Source organism: Ovis canadensis, chromosome 11, assembly GCF_042477335.2.
Source record: "Ovis canadensis isolate MfBH-ARS-UI-01 breed Bighorn chromosome 11, ARS-UI_OviCan_v2, whole genome shotgun sequence".
In the NCBI taxonomy this organism is placed as follows: domain Eukaryota; kingdom Metazoa; phylum Chordata; class Mammalia; order Artiodactyla; family Bovidae; genus Ovis; species Ovis canadensis.
In genome coordinates, this window is record NC_091255.1 from 53,144,406 (window position 1) to 53,165,114 (window position 20,709).

At 45.8% G+C, this 20,709-nt stretch overlaps 1 protein-coding gene across 1 annotated transcript in view; it reads left to right on the top strand.

Moving 5' to 3' along the window:
• Positions 1-20,709, top strand: part of NMT1 (N-myristoyltransferase 1) — a 31,303-nt gene that overhangs the window by 634 nt on the left and 9,960 nt on the right. The window contains exons 2-3 of the mRNA XM_069543646.1: positions 11,855-11,963; positions 14,591-14,735. Coding sequence (XP_069399747.1) covers positions 11,855-11,963; positions 14,591-14,735 — 254 coding nt within the window. The remainder of the gene's footprint in view (positions 1-11,854; positions 11,964-14,590; positions 14,736-20,709) is intronic.

The following is a 20,709-nucleotide window of genomic DNA, read 5'->3' on the forward strand; positions in this document are numbered from 1 at the left end:
GACGATGGCCTTCGATGGCACAACGCAGGTCAATCTAACAGTACAGTTCAAAAGGAATGTTACTTACAGTTGTGTGTGAACAACGTGATTAGCAGTAAACGAATAATATAATAAAACGTTTCACTGCAGTTCACCTTCAAGGAGGAAATTCATCAGGCTATACCAACCATAATTATGTTGTAAAAATATCACTACTAGAGAATCCCAAGATATAAACTCATCTTATAAATCCTATGTAATTACTGTATGATAATATTTTAATGTATATGGTGTCTGCTGCTCCAAATGATCCATAAGTTTCCCGAGCAATGTACAGTTAGGTCTTTCAGTATCTTTGCTCTGTTAACTTTGCGAAGTAGCTTCGAGCTTCAAGAAATTGAGTAATGGTGCTTCCTTGGACCGTTTGGAAGTGGTTTAATACTGCGTCTCCTGTACTTTAGGATCTTGCTTCCGATTAACTATTCCTCGGGTAGAGGGAGGGCATCAAACGTTTGAGTGTTGAGCTTCCAAAAAGCCACACCCGATCATTTCTTTTTCCTCACATTGTTACAGTGGCTGGCGCAGAGGCTCACTCTCCTTATCTGTATGTATGTTTCCTAACGGAAAGTCATGAGAGACTCTTGGATGTAAAACTTTGGCTGAGTCTTTGATGGTCTGATTTTCGTAGCCATCTTGTCCTTTCTGAATCAGTCGGTTGGTGGTAGCCCTGGAGGTAAAAGTGGAAGGTTGAGGTCTTCGGATAAACTTTAAAGAGAGATTCTGTTACCTTGAGGTGATAGGAGAACAAAGGATTATTTAAATGGCTTATAAGTGGCTTGTGATGAATGCTTAGGTTAAAAGATCTAGCTTTATGTTCTTCAGTCAGCTTTAAAACCACAAGAAGACGTAGGGGGAAAGGAAACTTGTCAGATTTGGTTTTTATAGGACTGTGTTCTTTTGTACACAGATCTAATATAATAAAAACCTCTAGATTCCTGAGAAAGGAAGAGCTGAAAAAGAGGAACTAAGAACAGGAAGGAGGGAAAGTGGCCCTTCTGAGTAGAGACCCCAACCACATGTGAGCGTTGTTAAATTCGAGATTCCTTTCAGAAGTGAAAGTACCACTTCATCTTTGCTGTGTGTGTAGTTGCTTTTAGTTTTAAATGCTAAGCTGTTGCCCTGACCAGTGTCTGTAGCTTGTTAGTTGGTTTTGTTGCCTATAATCTGTGAATCGCTTTGCAAGACTGTTTGGCAAAAAGTTCTGTATTTTATTTAGAGTACAACAAAATGGTAACCTTAAAAAACTCTTTGGATGTGCATGGTTATGGGCTGGGTGAACAAATTAAGTTTATTAGTATCCCAACGGAGAAGGCAATGGCACCCCACTCCAGTACTCTTGGCTGGAAAATCCCATGGATGGAGGAGCCTGGTAGGCTGCAGTCCATGGGATCGCGAAGAGTCGGACACGACTGAGCGACTTCACTTTCACTTTTCACTTTCATGCATTGGAGAAGGAAATGGCAACCCACTCCAGTGTTCTTGCCTGGAGAATCTCAGGGACGGGGGAGCCTGGTGGGCTGCCGTCTATGGGGTCCCACAGAGGCGGACACGACTGAAGCGACTTAGCAGCAGCAGCAGTATCCCAAATCTAGAGATCTGTATGAATGAGCTTGGAGGTCGCAGGTGAGAAACAGAGGACCCAGCCTGAAGGGCAGTGTCTAGTTCTGGCACTTGGAATCTGAATAGGCTTGACATTTTTTCCATTAATTGTCAGAGGAAATGGTTTGGGGGAGAAGCTGTGTAGTACAATGGGAAAAGCATAGACTTTGGAATCATTCAAACCTGTGTTCAAAGCCTGGTTTTGACACTTAATAGTCCTGTGTCCTTGGGAAAGTTACTTAACCTCCAGTTGTTGAGATTACATGAGATAACATCTGAAGCAGCCTTCCCCCTTCTATTTCTTCAGATCTGCCCTGTCCTCCCCCAACCCCCTCCCCCTTACCCCATCACATACTGTATTTTTTTGTAGCTTTTATCATGACAGTAGTTAAGTAACATTTGTATCCAGTCCTTGTCTTACTTGACCATGACGAATTTCAGAACAGGAATCCTGTCTGAGATAGCTGGCAGTTAGTGCTGCCGTCTGTGGGGTCGCACAGAGTCGGACACGACTGAAGCGACTTAGCAGCAGCGGCAGCAGTGTGTATTCGTGAGTATTTGCTGGATGAATGACTGACATGTTAAAAATTTGTAGCCCAGTGTTAGTGCAGCTTCCTTTGTCCTCGCTGAGAAGGATATCAGATTTTTCTCACATGTACACTTAATTTTCCCCAAATAAGTCTCATAAGCCTTATTATTGTGCTGCTGCTAAGTCGCTTCAGTCGTGTCCAACTCTGTGCGACCCCATAGACGGCAGCCCACCAGGCTCCCCCGTCCCTGGGATTCTTCAGGCAAGAACACTGGAGCGGGTTGCCATTTCCTTCTCCAGTGCATGGAAGTGAAAAGTGAATGTGAAGTCGCTCAGTCGTGTCCAACTCTGTGCAACCCCGCAGACAGCAGCCCACCAGGCTCCCCCATCCCTGGGATTTTCCAGGCAAGAGTACTGGAGTGGGGTGCCATTGCCTTCTCCTGTAGTTACTGTGAAATACCCACAGAAATCAAGGATGCCCCAGTTTTGTCAGGGAAGTTTTCCACGGCTTTTTGGCTTCTTGAAATGTTGCTTGTCTTTACTTAATATTATTTTAAATGTGTTCAAAGTGGTAGAAGAATAAAAATATCTCCTTTTGATGGTAACAGTTCTAACAGACAATATGCAATAAAAGTTAAGGTGAAAGTGAGGTCACTCAGTCGTGTCCGACTCTTCGAGACCCCACGGACTACAGCCTACCAGGCTCCTCCATCCATGGGATTTTCCAGGCAAGAGTACTGGAGTAGGGTGCCATCGCCTTCTCCGCCACAATAAAAGTTAATGATAGTTCAAAACAAACCCTTGTTCTCTGGGCCTTTTGGGATGGGCTCAGTGCTTTATGCTGATGAAATGAGCTGCGTTCATGCGCTGGAATAATAGGAAGTGCATTGGTGCTGGTTCTTATGTCCCTTCTTTATGTATTTAAGTTCTTGATATTTTAGTCCTGAGTTTTCTTTGTTCCGTAATTAAACATTTGGCGGGTATAAGTTTCGTGTATACATAAAAGCACACACATGTTCACAAGCATACATCTATAGTAGAGATGTGTGCATGTGAGTGTGTGTGTATCTCTACATTTTTTCTATTTTTTAAAAAATCCACTCAACTGAGGAAAGAAAGGAGGGTAGCATTCCCCCCATCCCAACCCCCGCAATTACCTGGCATAAGTTACCGTGGGCAGTTAATTGAGTGGAGAGTCAGAAAATAATCTTTATACTACATCCCCCTGCGGGTCATGATTCAGCTATAGGATTTAATTTGCTTGCTTGTTTTTAGTGAGAGATTTATCGATGAAGGCCTTCCCTTGTGGCTTACAGGGTAAAGCGTCTACCTGCAATGCGGGAGACCCGGGTTCAATCCCTGAATAGGGAAGACCCCCTAGAGAAGGAAGTGGCAACCCACTCCAGTACCAAGAGTAGCCTGGAAAATCCCATGGACGGAGGAGCCTGGGAGGCTGCTAGTCCATGGGGTCGCAAAGAGCTGGACACGACTGAGCGACTTCACTTTCACTTTATCGCTGAAGAATAAACCTTATCAGCTGGCAGTAGATTTTCATTGTGAGATAACAAAGTTTATTTGGATGCTTGGGAATGGGAGAGAATTTTTACGCTGTTTCTGCTGTTAAGATTCTGTTGGAATTTATCTTGCAATGTTGTTAATACCACTGAAATGCTGAGAAGTCATTGGTCAAGAACACTTTGATCAGGGATGTCTGTTTCCCATTCTATTCTCTTACTCCGTGGGGACAGGTTAAAATGGGTTGTTATAAGTTTTTCTTACTTCCTGATGATGCGATATTATTCCTTATGAAGAAACTTAAGAGAAAAGAAAGGTCTTTTTGAATGGAATTCCATAAAGCTATCCTTACTTGCTTCTGTTTTATTCTTCAGCTTTTCCGTGAGTGGCTCTTTCCACGTTTTTTTGATGGCTTATAGCTGTATCTGGTCCTTAGAAGGAAGAAATCTTTTTAGTTCCTTATTCTTAATTTCTCCCTTCAGCTTTTGGTTCTTCAAAACTAGATCAAAGCAGAAATGAAAAGAGAAGCCTCATCACTGATATCAAATAAGTGTTCTAATTTTATTTCCCAATTAAGTGGCAATTAAAAAGAAACTAATCAAGAGCTGCTTCAAAGAGAAAAGACTGGAAAGCAGAAGAAATGAAAAGTAAATGAGAGCCTATTTCTAGGAGACTGCTGCTCATGGCAAAGCAGTTTTGCTGATTTTTCACATTGTTTAACTAATGTGCTCGCTCTAAAATGTCCCAGCTTTACTAAGTCTGCCCTTAACCCTTTCCCTGCAGAGTCCGTAAGTTTGGGGACCACAGATTCAGTAACTCTAGGAGGTTGCTGCTTCAGCTCTTCCTCTTTAACCTTTTGTCTGAAATCTCTGCCCTACAAGCCTCTCTTCCAGCTCCCCAAGGACGAGGCACTCTTGTGACAGTTGCATGTAAGGCCCATAAAATATGGTGTTGTCTGTTAAAAGCACCAAAGCAAAAACAAAACTAATATTCTTTAACAGGGTCCGTACTTGCTGCAGATTTTTTTCCTCAGCTGCTGTCTTTGAGAGAGAGCTAAGGAGGCTTCACTATAGTTAAGTGGTCAATAAATGTTCTCTATTGCTAACGTGACTGTTGCTGAACCCTGTGCTAAAGCCCTTTACGTGGATTATCTCGTGTAGACTTAATAAAGACTGATTTAGCTTTTGTAATGAGACTTAGGACTTGCCGGTCCACCTCTCCCTTTGACACCCAGGAGGATCCGTTCAGAACTTGCTGCATTGCTTTTCCTTACTTGCATTGACTCCTTCCTCCAGACTCTGCAGCAGTGTGCGTTCTGTCTTTGTCTTTGAATGTGTTCAGTAACCCATGGACTTTCCCCAAACTAGGGAGCCAGTGGGTGATGGAGGTGGCTGGCTCCTTTAAATTGTCCTTGATAGACTGGTATCTTTTTCAGAGTTCATTCCAACGTGTGAAATTGCTGCCAGCGTTGAGTCCTTACTCAGAAAATTACTGAAAATGGTCTCTGAACTGCATCTGATTTGACCTTGGAGTTGCTAGGTTACAGTCTAGCTCACCAAACCAACCCAGAGTGTATAGAATTTACATTTCCATCTCATTGCCATTTTGAACTACTTAGTGTATTAGGGCTCTTGTGACCTCTGAAAAAAACCAGCTTTCCTTCATGGCAGGATTGGCTGGTTCACCCCCAAAACTCTGGCTAACCCAGAGAGGGCAGAGGGTGGCAGTAAAAACAATCTTTGGTAATCCTTTCCCATCTTGCTGGTCTTTTCACAGGCTTCCTGGGCACCTTGATGGCAGTAGTAAAGACTTTTTATTTCTACGATCTCTTAGGACTCAAAGGCAGTTTTTTGCGGGTGACTGATAGTGGGAGCTTGCAAAGTTTGAGGGATGGCATTAAGTGATTCTGCAGCCTCAGCCGTTCAGAAGATCGGCAGCTGTGCTGAGCCACACCATGTGGTTTCGCCTGTGCCCCTAGTAAACACCACCGCATTCACCTGGGTTTGGGTCTTCTGGATACGCGACCTTGCTGGTGAATCACACCTCGGGAGTAAATTGATTTGCAGAAGGGGAGTTTCCTGGGAGTCCAGTGGTTAGGACTCAGCGCTTTCACTGCTGTGGCCCTGAGTATAATCCCTGGTTGGGGAACTAAGGTCCTGCAAGCTGCTGTGTGGCCAAAAAATTTTAAAAAATTGATTTGCAGAAGAATTTCCTGATGTCTACAAGTGGCATCAAAAGGACGTTAGAGGCTATTATTTATTTAGTAAGTTTCTCTGGAAATTTTGAATTTGAGCCTAAAAAAATAACTTCCAGCTTAGTTCTACTTCTAGGAGGTAGAAAACAGGTAACCGAAAGTTGTGAATTTCCTTTTCTGAACTCTTTTTTTTTTTTTTTCCTTTTGATCTCATAATCAAACCGAAACCCATGGTCTGTGTTTCAGACATTGGAACCATCGGAAATGGTTAAAATGGGGCTTTTTTGTTTACTCTTGTAGGAATAGAACAGGTCCTAAGGAGGGAGGAGACAATAAGAGAGTTGAAAATTGGATGAGAAATTTGATCATTTAAAATCTCAAACAGTGGCTCAAAAGAGCCCCGCATCGCTACTACTCTCTTAGAACACTGGCGCAGCTGTCCTCTGGAAATATTGCTGAAGATGTTTTGTTGCCCCTCTTTTGGGCTCTAGCTTCTCAGGGTTTTATTTTAGTCTGTTACGCCTGGAAAGCATCAGTCAAGCATGTATTTGGTGAACTCTCAGTTGTGTGTTCAGCATAACTAGGGATGCTGTGAGAAACAGCTGTGTAAGATGGGGTCCCTAGACTCAGGACAAATTTTACCTCATTGGGAAGCCAGGCAGCAGCCCATTATTATATGCAAAGTATTGTGCGGGAGATCATAACATTAAAAGAGAGGCCTCAAGGAGCACGCGAGCTAGAGTGGTCAGAGGAGGCTTCCTGGATAAAACGCGGCTCGCTCTCCTTGCCTTTAGTATCTGCTCATCTGTCACACAGAAATTTGTTTTAGGGCTTTTGAAGGTTCTCAGAGAAATTCTCACAGGGAATGAGATGTTAGTGTTTGGGAGTAGAGGGGGCCGGGTCCTTAGGTTGGTGACTAGTCCCTGGGTTCCAGTCAGTTTGTTGATGCCTCACATCCCTGGGCCTTGGTTTCCTCTTCTGTAAACAATGGGTTAAGCCAGATGGCCCTGAGAGCTCCTTCCAGCCCCGGTGCTTTAGCTTCCACGCTAACTGCTTTCTGTCCCACAGCCCCGCACCTTTGAGTGGCATCGGCAGGATCAAGAGGAGGCCCAAGTCCAGACCCACCCTGCTCCTGTTGTGTAGAGCTTCCCTGCTGTTCCTGTCAGCTTGCCCTTGCCTCCCACCACGCTCACACTCTGGTGCTGTGTTCTGCTTCTAGAAATAAGTACTGAGGTTCCTTTTCCATCTCCTCCCCCAGCCCTGACTTTCTTCCAGAGCACCCATAGGATTTCTTACTTGTTTGAACTTAGAATACTTTGACCTTCCTTTAAAAATGACATTTTATGATCGCTTTTCTTCCTTGTTCCTGGTTTTGCCATTCTGTTCATTCATCCCATACTTGCTGGGTTGGTCGTTAATGACTTGAGTCGATCAGCTTTACTTTAGAATGTACATTTCAAAATTTTTCTGTGAATTCCCATCTCCTTTTCCATTGCAGGCAAACAGCCCCTTCTCCAAAAAAAAAGAGCTGGCAAGTTCCACTAATTCTCTGCTCATTATTTTGCAACCAAATGAACCAAAGGTTGACTTTGATTTGCCATATTCCTAGGCGCTGGCCCATCCCTTTGAAGTATGTTAGGGTGACTGACAGGTTTAATAAGATCTCTGAGAGATTTTTTATTTTCATTTGCAGAGTCCCAGCATGCCCAGGGATACCCACGCAGTGGGGATGGACTCCAGGTCCCTTTAAAAATGAAGCCAAATTCTTTTGAGGAGGACCATGGCACCCCACTCCAGTACTTTTCCTGGAAAATCCCATGGACGGAGGAGCCTGGTAGGCTGCAGTCCATGGGGTCACTAGAGTCAGACACGACTGAGCGACTTCCCTTTCACTTTTCACTTTTATGCATTGGAGAAGGAAATGGCAACCCACTCCAGGGTACTTGCCTGGAGAATCCCAGGGACGGGGGAGCCTGATGGGCTGCCGTCTATGGGGTCGCACAGAGTCAGACACACTGAAGCGACTTAGCAGCAGCAGCAGTAGCTTGCTTCCATGGGGCCCTTTGGTTTCGTTCTTCCTAAATCCGAATTGATCCCATCCTTCTGTGAAATGGTGTTGGCTTCCTAAGAAGCTACCCCTAATATTTCCTAAGACCTACTCTCAAGGCCTCTGAGCTTGATTTGGTTTCTTACGGATAATTAAAGTTATTCTAATCACCTAGAAAGCTAACCCTCCTGGGCTCCTTGGAAGTCTCTGCTCTGAGTCACTTGTCTTCCTGTTTAGCTTGTTAACCGAGAGACCGTGATGAGCTCATCGTGTTCTTAGGAAGGTGGCTCCGTACCTGGTCGCTCAGTGACGACTTTTCTTTTAAACTTCCCTTTGTTCTTCAAGTGTCTCCTCTCTGGGTTCTTCATGTACAGGTTGAGACAGGATTGTTGCTCAGTAACTGCGTGTGCAGATTCAAGCAAATACAAGGAAAATGAAATTAGCTCTCTGGTTTTAGTTTAGATCTTGGAGTTTGCCAGGCACTTGTATTAGTAATGCATAAAACAGAGCAAGAGTTCAGCCCAAGGTCCTTCCCCAGAAATGGGGTCTCTGAAGAGATGGCTACTTCCACTGAACAGCAAGAACAAAGGCAGGAAGGGAACTTTTTAGGGATTTCGCCCCCGTGAAAAGATGTCTACAGTTGAAGGAAGTAATTTCTTCTATTTTCCTTATGTGAAATTGTGTTTAGTAAGTGTCCAGCTGGTTAATCTGCTGCTGCCGCTGCTGCTAAGTCACTTCAGTTGTGTCCGACTCTGTGCGACCCCATAGACGGCAGCCCACCAGGCTCCCCCATCCCTGGGGTTCTCCAGGCAAGAACACTGGAGTGGGTTGCCATTTCCTTCTCCAATGCATGAAAGTGAAAAGTGAAAGGGAAGTCACTCAGTCATGTCCGACTCTTCGCGATCCCATGGGCTGCAGCCTACCAGGCTCCTCCGTCCGTGGGATTTTCCAGGCAAGAGTACTGGAGTGGGGTGCCATTGCCTTCTCCGAGTTCTTCACTTTAACCTTTCTGATGCTTTTTTTCCCATAAAAAACAATTCTTATGGTAATTCACTCACAGGGCCCAGAGAATTCATTCCATAAGCTGAAATGAGTGAGGACTTATAAACTGTATCAGCAATGGGACCCTGCTTTGTCTCCTGCCATCAACCAGCTTTTAAACCTTATAATCCTGAGACTGAAGTGAGAATGTCTCTGGAATCAGAAAACCACAGTAGAGTTGTCATAGACTGCAAACAGGCCTGTCCAAGATATCAAAATAGAGATAATAAGAGGAAAACTTTTATCTTCAGTTTGTAAATGGCTTCAGAGTTCCTGTTCTTTGCCATGGCCTTGGGGGTTTTGCTGAGCTTCTAGTTTTAGGGAGTTTGCCTTATTCTCCCTGTCAGTGTTATCGGTTTTCCTCTGTGTTGTGCCTTCTGGGTCCCACTGATATGATACCTAGGAAGTGCATTTGCGTCTGCACTTCATGACCTTATGCTGGGAGTAAAGTAATCTCCAGCCTTGACATGATCTCTCTGACTTCAGTCTTTCTGCACCAGGAGCCTGATGAGAGGCCTGGCCCCACGGGTGCAGGCACACTTATTCCAGAGCAGGAGTGATGAGGGTAGAAGAGCTAGATGGGGACTGAATGTGAGGGGCCATGGGGAAAGCTCGGCCGGATACCTTCTAGAGTAAGAAGCCACTGTCACCGTGGACTTTCAAGCATGGGAGGGACTCGTGGAAAGCCATTTTCACATTGGCGAGTCCCACTGCCATGCAGAGTTTAGGATAAGGCAGAGCAGTTGTGAGTCAAGGAGATCCAGGAAAGGCTGGGGATTCCTTTAGTCCAAGTGTAAGGTCATGAAGTGTGGATGCGAGGGCTTCCAACCAGGACTGCTGCTGCTGCTGCTGCTGCTGCTAAGTCGCTTCAGTCGTGTCCGACTCTGTGCCATCCCATAGACGGCAGCTCACCAGGCTCCCCCGTCCCTGGGATTCTCCAGGCAAAAACACTGAGGAAGACAGAAATCTGAAGACATTCTGCAACAGGAAATGGCCGCACGTGGCTTGCTCCCTACACCACGTACTAGGAGATGAGAGTTAATATTCATAGTAACTTCCGGGCACTTTAAGACCATGAAGCCTTTCTGAATTACAAAATAAAGCTTAAATAGTACTTACCACAATGGTATGTAAAATGTATTTTATACTGTTTTAATTCTTTGAAAATTGGTTATCTAGCCTATACAGCGAAAACAATACCCTGCCCTTAGCTGATCTGCAGATTAGGGTACTCTTTGATTGGACTCCTAATTTTGACTTTCTTTAAAAAAAATTTTTTTTTTTTTGGCTGTGCTGGGTCTTCGTTGCTGTTCGGACTTTCCTCTAGCAAGCGGGGGCTTGCTCTGTAGTCACGGTGTGCCGGCTTCTCATTGCAGTGACTTCTCTTGTTGCAGAGCACGGGCTCTAGCGTACGGGGACTTCAGTGTTTGCAGCAGGTGGGCTCAGAGTTGCGTCTCCGGGGCTCCAGAGCACAGGCTCAGTAGTTGTGGTGCACGGGCTTAGTTGCTCCGAGGCATGTGGGATCTTCCTGGACCAGGGATTGAGTCTGTCTCTCTTGCGTTGGCAGGTGGACTCATTACCACTGAGCCACCAGAGAAGCCCTTTATTTTGACTTATTTAAGGGAACATTTCCAGAGAGAACGGCAGCGTGAGAGTCCGGCATTACTCCCGGTCTGACAATGCCAAAATCACTGAAAACATGGCAGGAACTTAACTTTGATGGTGGTTAGGAAAGCAGGCTTCAAAGTGAACCTTAAAATTCATCAATAAAATGAAGGAAACCCAGAATCAAAACTAATATCCGAAACTCAACAAGAATTGGGAGAAAGCATTTGGGAGCAAATAAATGAAAAAAATGTTAGCAAAACACAATGTAAAATGTGATTTGTGTCTCAGTAGAAATGTTGAGAGACGATGCAGAGAACGATTTTTTAAAAGCCTGTAGAAAACGATTAAATGTGGCTAAGAAATTGTTTTTGCTTCCTTCGTTGGGTGAGTCATGCAGAAGGAAAGCAGCAGGAGGAAATCCCCGTTGCTGTGGTTCACACGCACACACATGTTGCCTGTAAATCTCTTCTGAGCTGGGCTGGCTGGGTGTTCATTGTTGATGTTTCCGCAGGATTCCTAGCGCTGGATTTTGCCGGTGGGCTGACAGTTGCCCTCTATCCTACAGGCCTCATTTAGGCATTTCTCATGATTGCTTGACTATTTTGAACGCAGATAACAGCAACATTAAGCTGCCCTTTTCGTTGCTCCTTCCTCCCTTTCAGAGCCGCCTTGTGTCTTAGGTTCAGCTAGGGCAGCTCAGAGGACCCAGTATAGCAGGATGGGGGAAGTGGAAATAAGGAAGAGTTTCCAAAAGATCACTTTGGGCTGTCATCCCTTTAAATTCTGGACTCAAAGGAAGAGTTGGTAACATGAATGCCCTGTTAACAATAATATTTACTTTTGATGGTGAGCAGCCTGGCAATCTAAAGGGAGTGAACTATTGGAATTCCCTGGTGGTCCAGGGGTTAGGACTACACTGTTTTGCTGCTGAGGGCCCAGGTTCCATTCTTGGTCATGGAGCTAGGATCCTTCAAGCCAATCGGTGCACCAAAAAAAATAAAGAAAATAAACCACATAAAATAGAAGCAAGAACAGAAGAGGTCCTTTCAAACAAACAGGCTGTTCCTTGCACATGGCTCCCTCCCTGGTGGGAGTGGAGAGGAGAGCTGTGTCCGCTGGCATTCTCCAAATGCCCCTTCTGGGGCCTGGATTCTCTGGTCTGCTTCTGAAGCCCACAGGCTTGATTAAGAAAGGTCTGGTTCCACAGAAAGCTCTTTGTCAGTGCAGCTCAAAACAGATGATTTTTTTAAAAGCCTGCATCAGTATTTACTTTGTCTTGCAGTGGTCTGAGTCCAGCCAATGACACTGGAGCCAAAAAGAAGAAAAAGAAACAAAAAAAGAGGAAAGAGAAAGGCAGCGAGACAGACTCAGCCCAGGATCAGCCCGTGAAGGTAACAAGGAGGCTCTGTTTTCTTGGGCCTGAGAGTTGCTTTTTCAAAAGAGAGCGCATTGGGATAAATGCGTGGGAGCAATGTAATAGATTGCCAGTCTCCACTGTTATTACTTCAGGATGGAGGGGTCGGCTCACCCTGCTGCCCTAGACCTAGGTGATGAAACTGCTGTTCTACCTTGAAAGGCACAGCAGGTTAGACATCGGCCCCTGAGCACAGTGCCCCTCAGAGTTTACAGGTGCATGACTGCCTGTGGTGCTGCGCTGGGCGCTGGAGAGGAATTCCCTTATGACAGCCCCGCTGTGGCCTGGAGTAGTGGTTCTTGGCCTTTGCTTTCTTCGGTCCTCACCACTATGAAAATGAAGATCTGTTCCTTTTTAGGCAGACCTTTATGTTTCTCAAGCATTCTCTTGATGCCATAGTCACGGTACTGAGAACTGAGACCCCCACAGAGCCCATTTCTGAGTTCCATAGGTGAGAACCACTGGCCTAAAGCTTACATCTAAGGCTGACACGCGGACACGAAACACAGAATTGTGGGTAAGGATTGTTTTGTTTCGTAAATAAAACAACATTAAGAGAAGAAAACCTTTTAGGTTTTCCCTGGTGGTCCAGTGGTTAAGACTCTGAGCTCCTAATGTAGGAGGCATGGATTTGATCCCTGGTCAGGAACTAAGATCCCATATGCCACACACAGTCTGGTCTTAAGACGTTAAATAAAGAAATAAAGATTAACATTTCTTAAAAAAAAAAAAAAAACACCTTTTATTTCAGATAAGTGCTGTCTTCTTCAAAGCAGCCCTGGAGGAAACTCAAGACAGATCCATAATTCCTCTTTTAGCATTACCTCGGTTTATAAGCCTCACAAAAAATCTAGTCTCATCAGTATACCCACCCTTTGCTTTATCCCTCAAAAGTTATACTCCACCTCAAATCTTCTACCTTATTGAGATACAGCTTCAAGCAGTGTTTTAAGTATTTTCAATACCAAACCCACTATGAAAAAATAAAGTAACAACTGTTGACTACCATGTTCGCTAGCTAGGTTCTTGCCAGGCACATTGGTTAAATTAACGAGGTGCCTTCAACTTCTCTACAAGGTAGGTGGGAGTCTTCCCATTTTACAGATGTGAGGAAGTGGTTTACCCAGGTCTTTGAGTCAGGAATGCAAGCCCAAGCCCTGCTTCCTCTTCAGGGATTCTTGTTTGTTTCTTTCTCTGGGGGTGGGTGTTTAGATGACTCCAGTGGGGCGTTGAACTCAAACCTTTATCAAAATGGTTCACTTCGAAATTAGAAAATCGCAGCAAAACACCATTTGCATAGCCCTTCTGTTTTTATAACGATGCCATACATTATAAGGAGTGTAGGAAAAAACCTAGCAACAGGAACAAAATGAAAATCACTTAAGAGTTCTGCCTCCCAGAAATGAGCAGTATAAATATACTGATTTGTAGTCTCCCTTTCCTTTATAATTTAAATGAAAAAAAAGAGGTAGTAAAGTATTAGAGGAACCTAAAGGTATTTGTAGAATCTGAAACTGGACATAAGACCCAGAAGCCATAAAAGAAAAAGTGACAACTATCAAACTTCTCTGAAAAAGTCAAAAGATAACAAAGTGGGCAGTTATTTGCACTACATAAGTCAGTCAGTTTAAAATAATGAAATAAGCAGGCCATTCAAAAGAAAAAGGTTTTTAAATGAAAAGATGGTTCAACTTAAAATGAAAATTAAAGCAACCATTCCCCCCGCCCCCCCCCAGATTGGCAGAGTTTAAGATTTGGTAAATCTAATGATGAGAGTCTTGAGAAACATACTCTCGTACACTGTTCATTGTTTTCTTAATTGCTACTCTCTTCTTAAAGAGTAAGTTAATAATACATGTAATCTGAAATGTGCATCCCCTTTGACCCAGCAGTCTTCCTTTCTTAAACTTAAACTTTATCCTGCAGAAGGACCTATTCAGTGAGCGAAAAATAGATGCAGAAGAAAGTTCATTACAGCACTGTCTGTAAAACTGAAGACCAAGATCACCAAATGCCCAGTGGTAGGAGGTTGGCCAGAGCCCTTGTGGTCTGTGCTCATAGGTCTGTGCTCATAGGGGAATCCGTTGTTGAATGGGCAGGTCCATGTGACCCCCCGGAATGGCCTGTATTTGGCAATATTTAAAGAAGAACAGTCGGTAAAATAATACTCTGCCATTCAGTTTGAGTTTTTGAAAATCGTGTGTGTGTTTGGAACTTGTATGCAGAAAAGTCTGAGATTATATTTGCCTTTTCCCAGCCTACCTCCCAAATTTCAGATTGATGACAAGGGTTATATTTGAGGGCCAGGACTGCTGGGTTTTTCACCTTCTGTGTATATTTACATTGCCGCATTGTTTGAAATTTTACACTAAGCCAGGTTTTGCCATCAAACGTCGTAAGACTAAGAGGAGAAACCCTGTGGGAAGCACCCACCCACCGCACGGCTCATCATCAGTCACTCTCTCCCGTTGTCCTACAGCAGTTGACCCCTGAGAAGCCACACCCCTTCTTTGAGTTGTACTCCCTTAGCTCCTGAACGTGACTGAATAAAAAATGCTTATTAACATAAGGAGCCTCTTCTCTCCCCAACTTTGTCTTGTTCAGATGAACTCTTTGCCAGCAGAGAGGATCCAGGAAATACAGAAGGCCATTGAACTTTTTTCGGTGGGTCAGGGACCTGCAAAAACCATGGAGGAGGCTAGCAAGCGAAGCTACCAGTTCTGGGACACGCAGCCCGTCCCCAAGCTGGGTATGTATGTGCCTTCTTCCCGAGGAGAGAACCCGGGAGCGCCTGAGCTGTGCCAAGGGTTCTGCTCAGGATTTGTGGGGGGACAAGAGAGTCCTGTTGTTCTTTGGTGGCCATTTTTAAAGGGTAGTCTTCATAATGTGGTTCAGAAAAGACTGTTGTTCAGGGACTTTATCATTTCACAGCAGCCCATATGGAGAATAAACAATGGTCCTTTTAGTCCATCATCATCCAATAAAATCTGCAGAGAAAGACAGTGCCTTGGCACATGATGAGTGGGGATGGGTGCCCATGTATGTATTGCTTCACACAAATTTTATAGAGACTGTCTTGTATATCTGGGCAAGTGTTTAATCTGGAATGGGCCAGTCCCCCACCTCTTCCCCTTGGCTTTCAAACAGTGTGCTGTGCTGACGGAATGCAAAATGACTTGACATTTTGATTAACGGTTATGGTTTAACACCTGGACTACCATATACATGTTTGGTTGGCACCTCTTCAAAAAGCTATGATGAACTCTCAGAAGGGTGGGACGGGCAGAAAATAAGTGCATTCCAGAAGGGACTGGTCGTAGCAGGTTAGAGATGCCTGCTGACACCCAGCCACAGCTCGCCTCCATGGTGACTGCAGAGGGTGTTATTGCCAGGAAGTTTCTGTAGTGGTTGCGTCATGATTCTGGACCCATCGGTAGCCCAATTTCTATTATCTGTGTGACTGGGAAAGTAGGTATGTTAAAAAAAAAAAAAGTGTATGTGTGAACCACAAACATAGGTGACCTTCAGGCTGTCCATGTTAAGACACGGTGAGAGCTGACTGTGTGTGGTGTGGAGGAAGGCCGAGGGCACAGCGGAAGACTGGGGTAGGGGAGGGGGTATCTGTGCCCAGGGAGAGTCGTCTACTCCGGAGCGTGCCCCTCAAACAGCAGGGTGGGCAGGCATTGCTGAACAGCTGGTAGGCACACAGACGCTCAAGCCCTAGGCCTGCAGAATCAGAACCTGCAGGGGGTTTGCATCCATTTTGAAAGTTTGAGAAGCTCTGCTCTGGAGCACATGGTTCGCGGGCAGCTTAGTCACAGTCCAGAAACAGGCTGAGATGTGCCCCTATGGGGTGGAGAGCAAAGCAGTGCCCAGGTCGTTATGGGTGGTGCACGGGCAGCAGGCACTGTTGTATTGAAGTCTATTGACCAGAACCCTGCCCTGACCCATCCGCCGGGTCTGTCGGGCTGCCCAGGCCATCCAGGTTCCAGGCCACTGGCTAAGCCCTTCAGCAAGGCTTTGGGTCACATGGACATGAATCTGAGCAAACTCTGGGAGATATTGAAGGACAGAGACGCCTGGCATGCTACGGTCCATGGGGTCACAAAGAGTCAGACGCAGCTGAGCAACTGAACAGTAAATGCTGTTACTCGGGCGTTACTAATAACGGGTCCCAGTGACCACTCCCCCAGGAAGAGTCAAGAGCTACATGCGCCACCTCTGAGTGGCTTACACAGAGACATTCAGAGGGAGCTGACATGCATCTTTACTGGGTTTTGTTTTTTTAAAAATATTTATTATTTATCTGTTTGTTTATTTGACTGGACAAGGTCTTAGTTGTGCACATGGGATCTTTAGTTGGGGCATTTGAACTCTCCTAAGTTGCCTCATGTGGGATCTTAATTCCCCAACCGAGGATCAAACCTGGGACCCCTGCACTGGGAGTGTGGAATCTGAGCCACTGGACTAACAGGGAAGCCTCCATCTTTGCTGTGTTCAGATGGAGTTTTGGTTTGATTTGATTTTTCATTAAGAATTTGCAAACGGGTGACTTCACTCCATTCTTCATAGACATGGCACCTGGTCAAGAGGCAGGTTAGGATAATGGAGTTTGCTTTTCTTTTGCTTCAGCTCATTTGCTCTTTGTTGTTTGCCAAAGTTTCTCCACCCGTAAATTAGAGGGTGCTCCAGTTTTATTCTCAGAAAGCTTATGAAAAAGCCACAGTACTCCTCACCAGGACCTGGATGATCTCGGAAAGGGGGAATGAGGCTCAGTTTTTTTTTTTTTTGTTTTTTTTTTACTATTTGGCTGCATTGAGTCTTAGCTGAGGCATGCATGATCTCTGACCTTCGTGGTGGGATATGGGATCCAGCTCCCCAACCAGGGACTTAATGCCGGCCGCCTACACATGGGGAGTGTGAGTCCTAGCCACTGGACCGCCAGGGAAGTCCCAGCTCAGTTTTGTTTCCTCACCCCGTGCCTGTGGCAGCGTGGAGTGTGGGACATTTTGTAAGAGGGATCACTGCGAGTATCTGGCCAGTCTGCCTTTCAGGTCAGTCAAGTCCAAATAAAGGATTCCTTCTCTGTGTCTGAGTTGGCTGGTAGAAAGTACTGCATCACAGGCATCAGGTGGTCCACATGGCTGAGGTGTCACCCTAGTTCTGCTTCTGGGTGTCCTTTGGGTGGTGTCGTTTATAGCTTCTTGCTTTCATTTTTTCCACATAAATGAGGACTAGTAATTTTGAATCTCAAGCATATCAAATATCCTGTGTTTGCCGCACTGCCCAACTTGGGGGAGAGTTAGAATTAGATTGTTTTCCACTCAAGAGACCTAGGGACTTCCCTCATGGCTCAGACGGTAATGAATCTGGCTGTAATGCAGGAGACCCGGGTGTGATCCCTGGGTTGGAAAGATCCCCTGGAGAAGGGAATGGCTACACACTCCTGTCTTCTTGCCTGGAGAATTCCATGGACAGAGAAGTTTGGCAGGCCCCAGTCCATGGGGTCGCAGAGGACTCGGGCACGACTAAGCAACTAACACTTTCAAGAGACCCAGAATTCTTTAAAAATCATCCTCCTAATTTCAAGTATACAATCATCCTAAGTTCACCATTGAAAGGCTTCTAAACAGCCAGTGTTTTCAGCTGTATAACAGTTCTCTTGTGTGCCCAAATCAACTTCTCATCCCCTTTTTCAGACTGTGTCATTCTCCTTTTTAAAAGTCACCCCTTTTCCCACACTAATGGAAGGATGAGGAATCCTTTTTCTTTGCCTGACCTTAGTGGGTTGGAATCTGGCCACAGATTAGTTTAGAAAGTAACTCTACCAAAGAAAGGGAGAATGCGGACTTGGACTTGGTTGCCCTGGGCCCTGAAAGAGAGGTTTCCTCACTCTGTCCTTCCCTTGTCCTGCTTGTTTGGCTTAAGGTCTCCCAGATCTCGCATTCTTTTCTCCCAAGTCCTTCACAGTTGCCCTGCAGTGCTTGCTTTTGGATCTTGAGTATTAGAAGGCAAAGAGAGAGTTTAGGGGTAGAGTGTGCTGAAAGGAACCAGGTTTGTCTTTCAAAGTTCCCAGTGTCCTCCACAGCTGGTTCATGGAGGCCCAGAGACAATCGGCTGCATTTCTGCCCCCTGAGAAGCAGCCCCCCACCTTCTTGGCCAGAGGTGCTCATGAGCCAGTAGAAGGTGGTGGGCAGGACCCCTGGGCCGCTCGCAACATTGCCGGCACCCCAGACTGCGAGTCTGTTCTGAGTGGCTTCTGCTTTCTCAGTTTCCTCTCACGCTGCTTGGTCAGCTTTGTCTTGCAGATGGTAAAGAGCCTTGAGATAACCTATGAGAACCAGTTTGTCAACACACAGCTCAAGACTTACCAGTTGAATATTTTGTATACAAGTTCACTCAGTTGACAAACACTTATTGAGTGCTCTTTGTACAATTCAGACCTCAGTATGTCACTGCGCCCTCCCATCCCCCTTAAAGACCCATTCAGAATGTCCCACAGGATAAACTCCGGCCTCTCGCAGCTTGCAGGATCCTCCACAATTGGCCCCCGCTCTTCTCTTCAGCCTCCTCTCCTAGTTTCTTTCCCCTCCTTTCATCTCCAGGTCTTGACTCTGTTCTTCCCACAGTGTACCCACCCTCCCTGCCCCACCCAGTCTACCCCTGCCTAATTCCTAATTATCCTTGAAGTCACATCTTTTTTTTCTTTTTATGCAGGATCTTAGTTCCCTGACCAGGGATCGAACCTGTGCCCACTGCAGTGGAAGCACGGAATCTTAACCACTGGACCGCCAGGAACATCCCTGAGGTCACATCTTTAGATGTTTCTTCTAAGAGGTCTTTCCTCCATCTCCTCCTCATCCCCCCATACTTCATTATTGCGGACTTTCATTGTGCTGAGTGGCAAGCACCCACTTGCTTTGTCTCTGGGCCCCATGATGACAAGGACCTGCATCCATGTCATTCATCAGCTCCTGCCCCAGAGCTGGCGCTGTCTAGGATTCCGAGAACAGGTGGTAAAGGTGCAAATGGCAATGCCTGGTGCAGGCAGGACCTGGTAGCCAGCCTGAATGAAATGATTTGGCCTTGAGACTATTGTCATCTGGTGGGGAGGATCACTTGTATCTTGTCCGTGAGATCATCTTGGGGAAAAACGATAAAAGTGTTCTGAAGTTTAAACAAAAGGGGGTATAAACTCAAAACAAGATAGGGAAAATTGATTAGCACCTACTCAAGACTAGAGTAGGGATCTGTGGTGTTTCCCAGGGGTCTGGCCCTTGGCTTACTGGGCTCAAAAAATTATACATGGCAAGGAAATGAAAGTGGTTTGACTTCTAGTCAATTAATTCACAAGGACTACTTTATGAATTAATCAAAAGGCCAGTTTCTAAACTAGGGGAGAAAAATACAGCCTTTCTCCCAAGGAAACCTTCACTTGAGAGCAGCTTATAAATAGGAGTCAACTGGATTCTTCCTTTCTGTGACCCCATTGTTGTCTGTTGTTCGCAGTGTTTGACCCTTAGCACATTGGTTATGACTTGTTTCTTGACTATTTCCCCAGAAGATGGTATGTCTTGTGAGGCCAGGGACCTTTCCCCAGCCCTGTCCTGGTGCATGGTGTCCAGCCGGTGTTCAGTAAATGTGCTGGGCGAGAGTTAGATGGTCAGTTCTGATGGTTTTGTCCTTGGCTCGTGGCCAGATGCAGCCATTTGCACTACACCTGCCCACGGATCCACCCCTGGGAGGGTCCACAGTTGCCCGTTACACGTTAGAGTGGTGTGTTTGGGTCAGGAGTCTGACCATCAGTAAAAGCTTGAGCTGAATGACAGGAATGTGCAGAGCCCTGTGCTGAGAGCCATGGACTCAGTGGGTCCTCTGTAAAGGCTCCTTGTTTATTTTTTACAAATTTTTGTTGTTTTCTCTTTTTTGTTCTTGTTTTTAATTGGAGAATAATTGCTTAACGATGTTGTGTTGGTTTCTGCCATGCAGCAGCTCGAACCAGTCACTAGCACTGTATCTATTGCCTCCCTCTTGAGCCTCCCCCGCCCCCGTCCCTGTCCCCGCCCCCCGCCGCCACCACCACCACTCCCCCCCCCCGCCCCAGGCCATCTCGGAGCTCCAAGTGGGGCTCCTTGTGCCGTGCAGTGGCCTCCCGCTAGCTCGCTGGCTGCTTTACGCATGCTGGTGTATATACGTCAAAATTTTATTTATTCATTGCTGTGCTGAGTCTTCGTTGCTGCACAGGGTCTTTCTCTAGTTGCAGGGAGCCAGGGCTACTTTCTAGGTGTGGTGCGCAGGCTTCTCATCGCAGCGGCTCCCCTTGTTGCAGAGCGCGGGCTCTAGAGTGCTGGCTCAGTAGTTGTGGCGCACAGGCTTAGGTGCTCCACAGCATCTGGAATCTTCCTGGACCAGCGATGGGACACATGTTCCCCGCATTGGCAGGTGAACTCTTAACCACCAGACCACCTGGGAAGTCCCGAAGACTCCATTTTTAAAGTGTACTAAACATTGCCTTTTTTTGAGTTGTGAACATGAATGAATAAGCTCTGAGCTGTAGAAAGTACTAGGGCCAAATAATTCCAGGGGCCGAAATGATACGGCTGATGCGCCCGAGTTCTGTCAGAAAGGTTTGGTTTGGCTGGGGTTAGGAATTGGGGCTCTGTCTTCTCAGCATCCCCTGCACCCCTTGTGTACTGCACAGGGGAGGGGTGTCTATCCTGGGG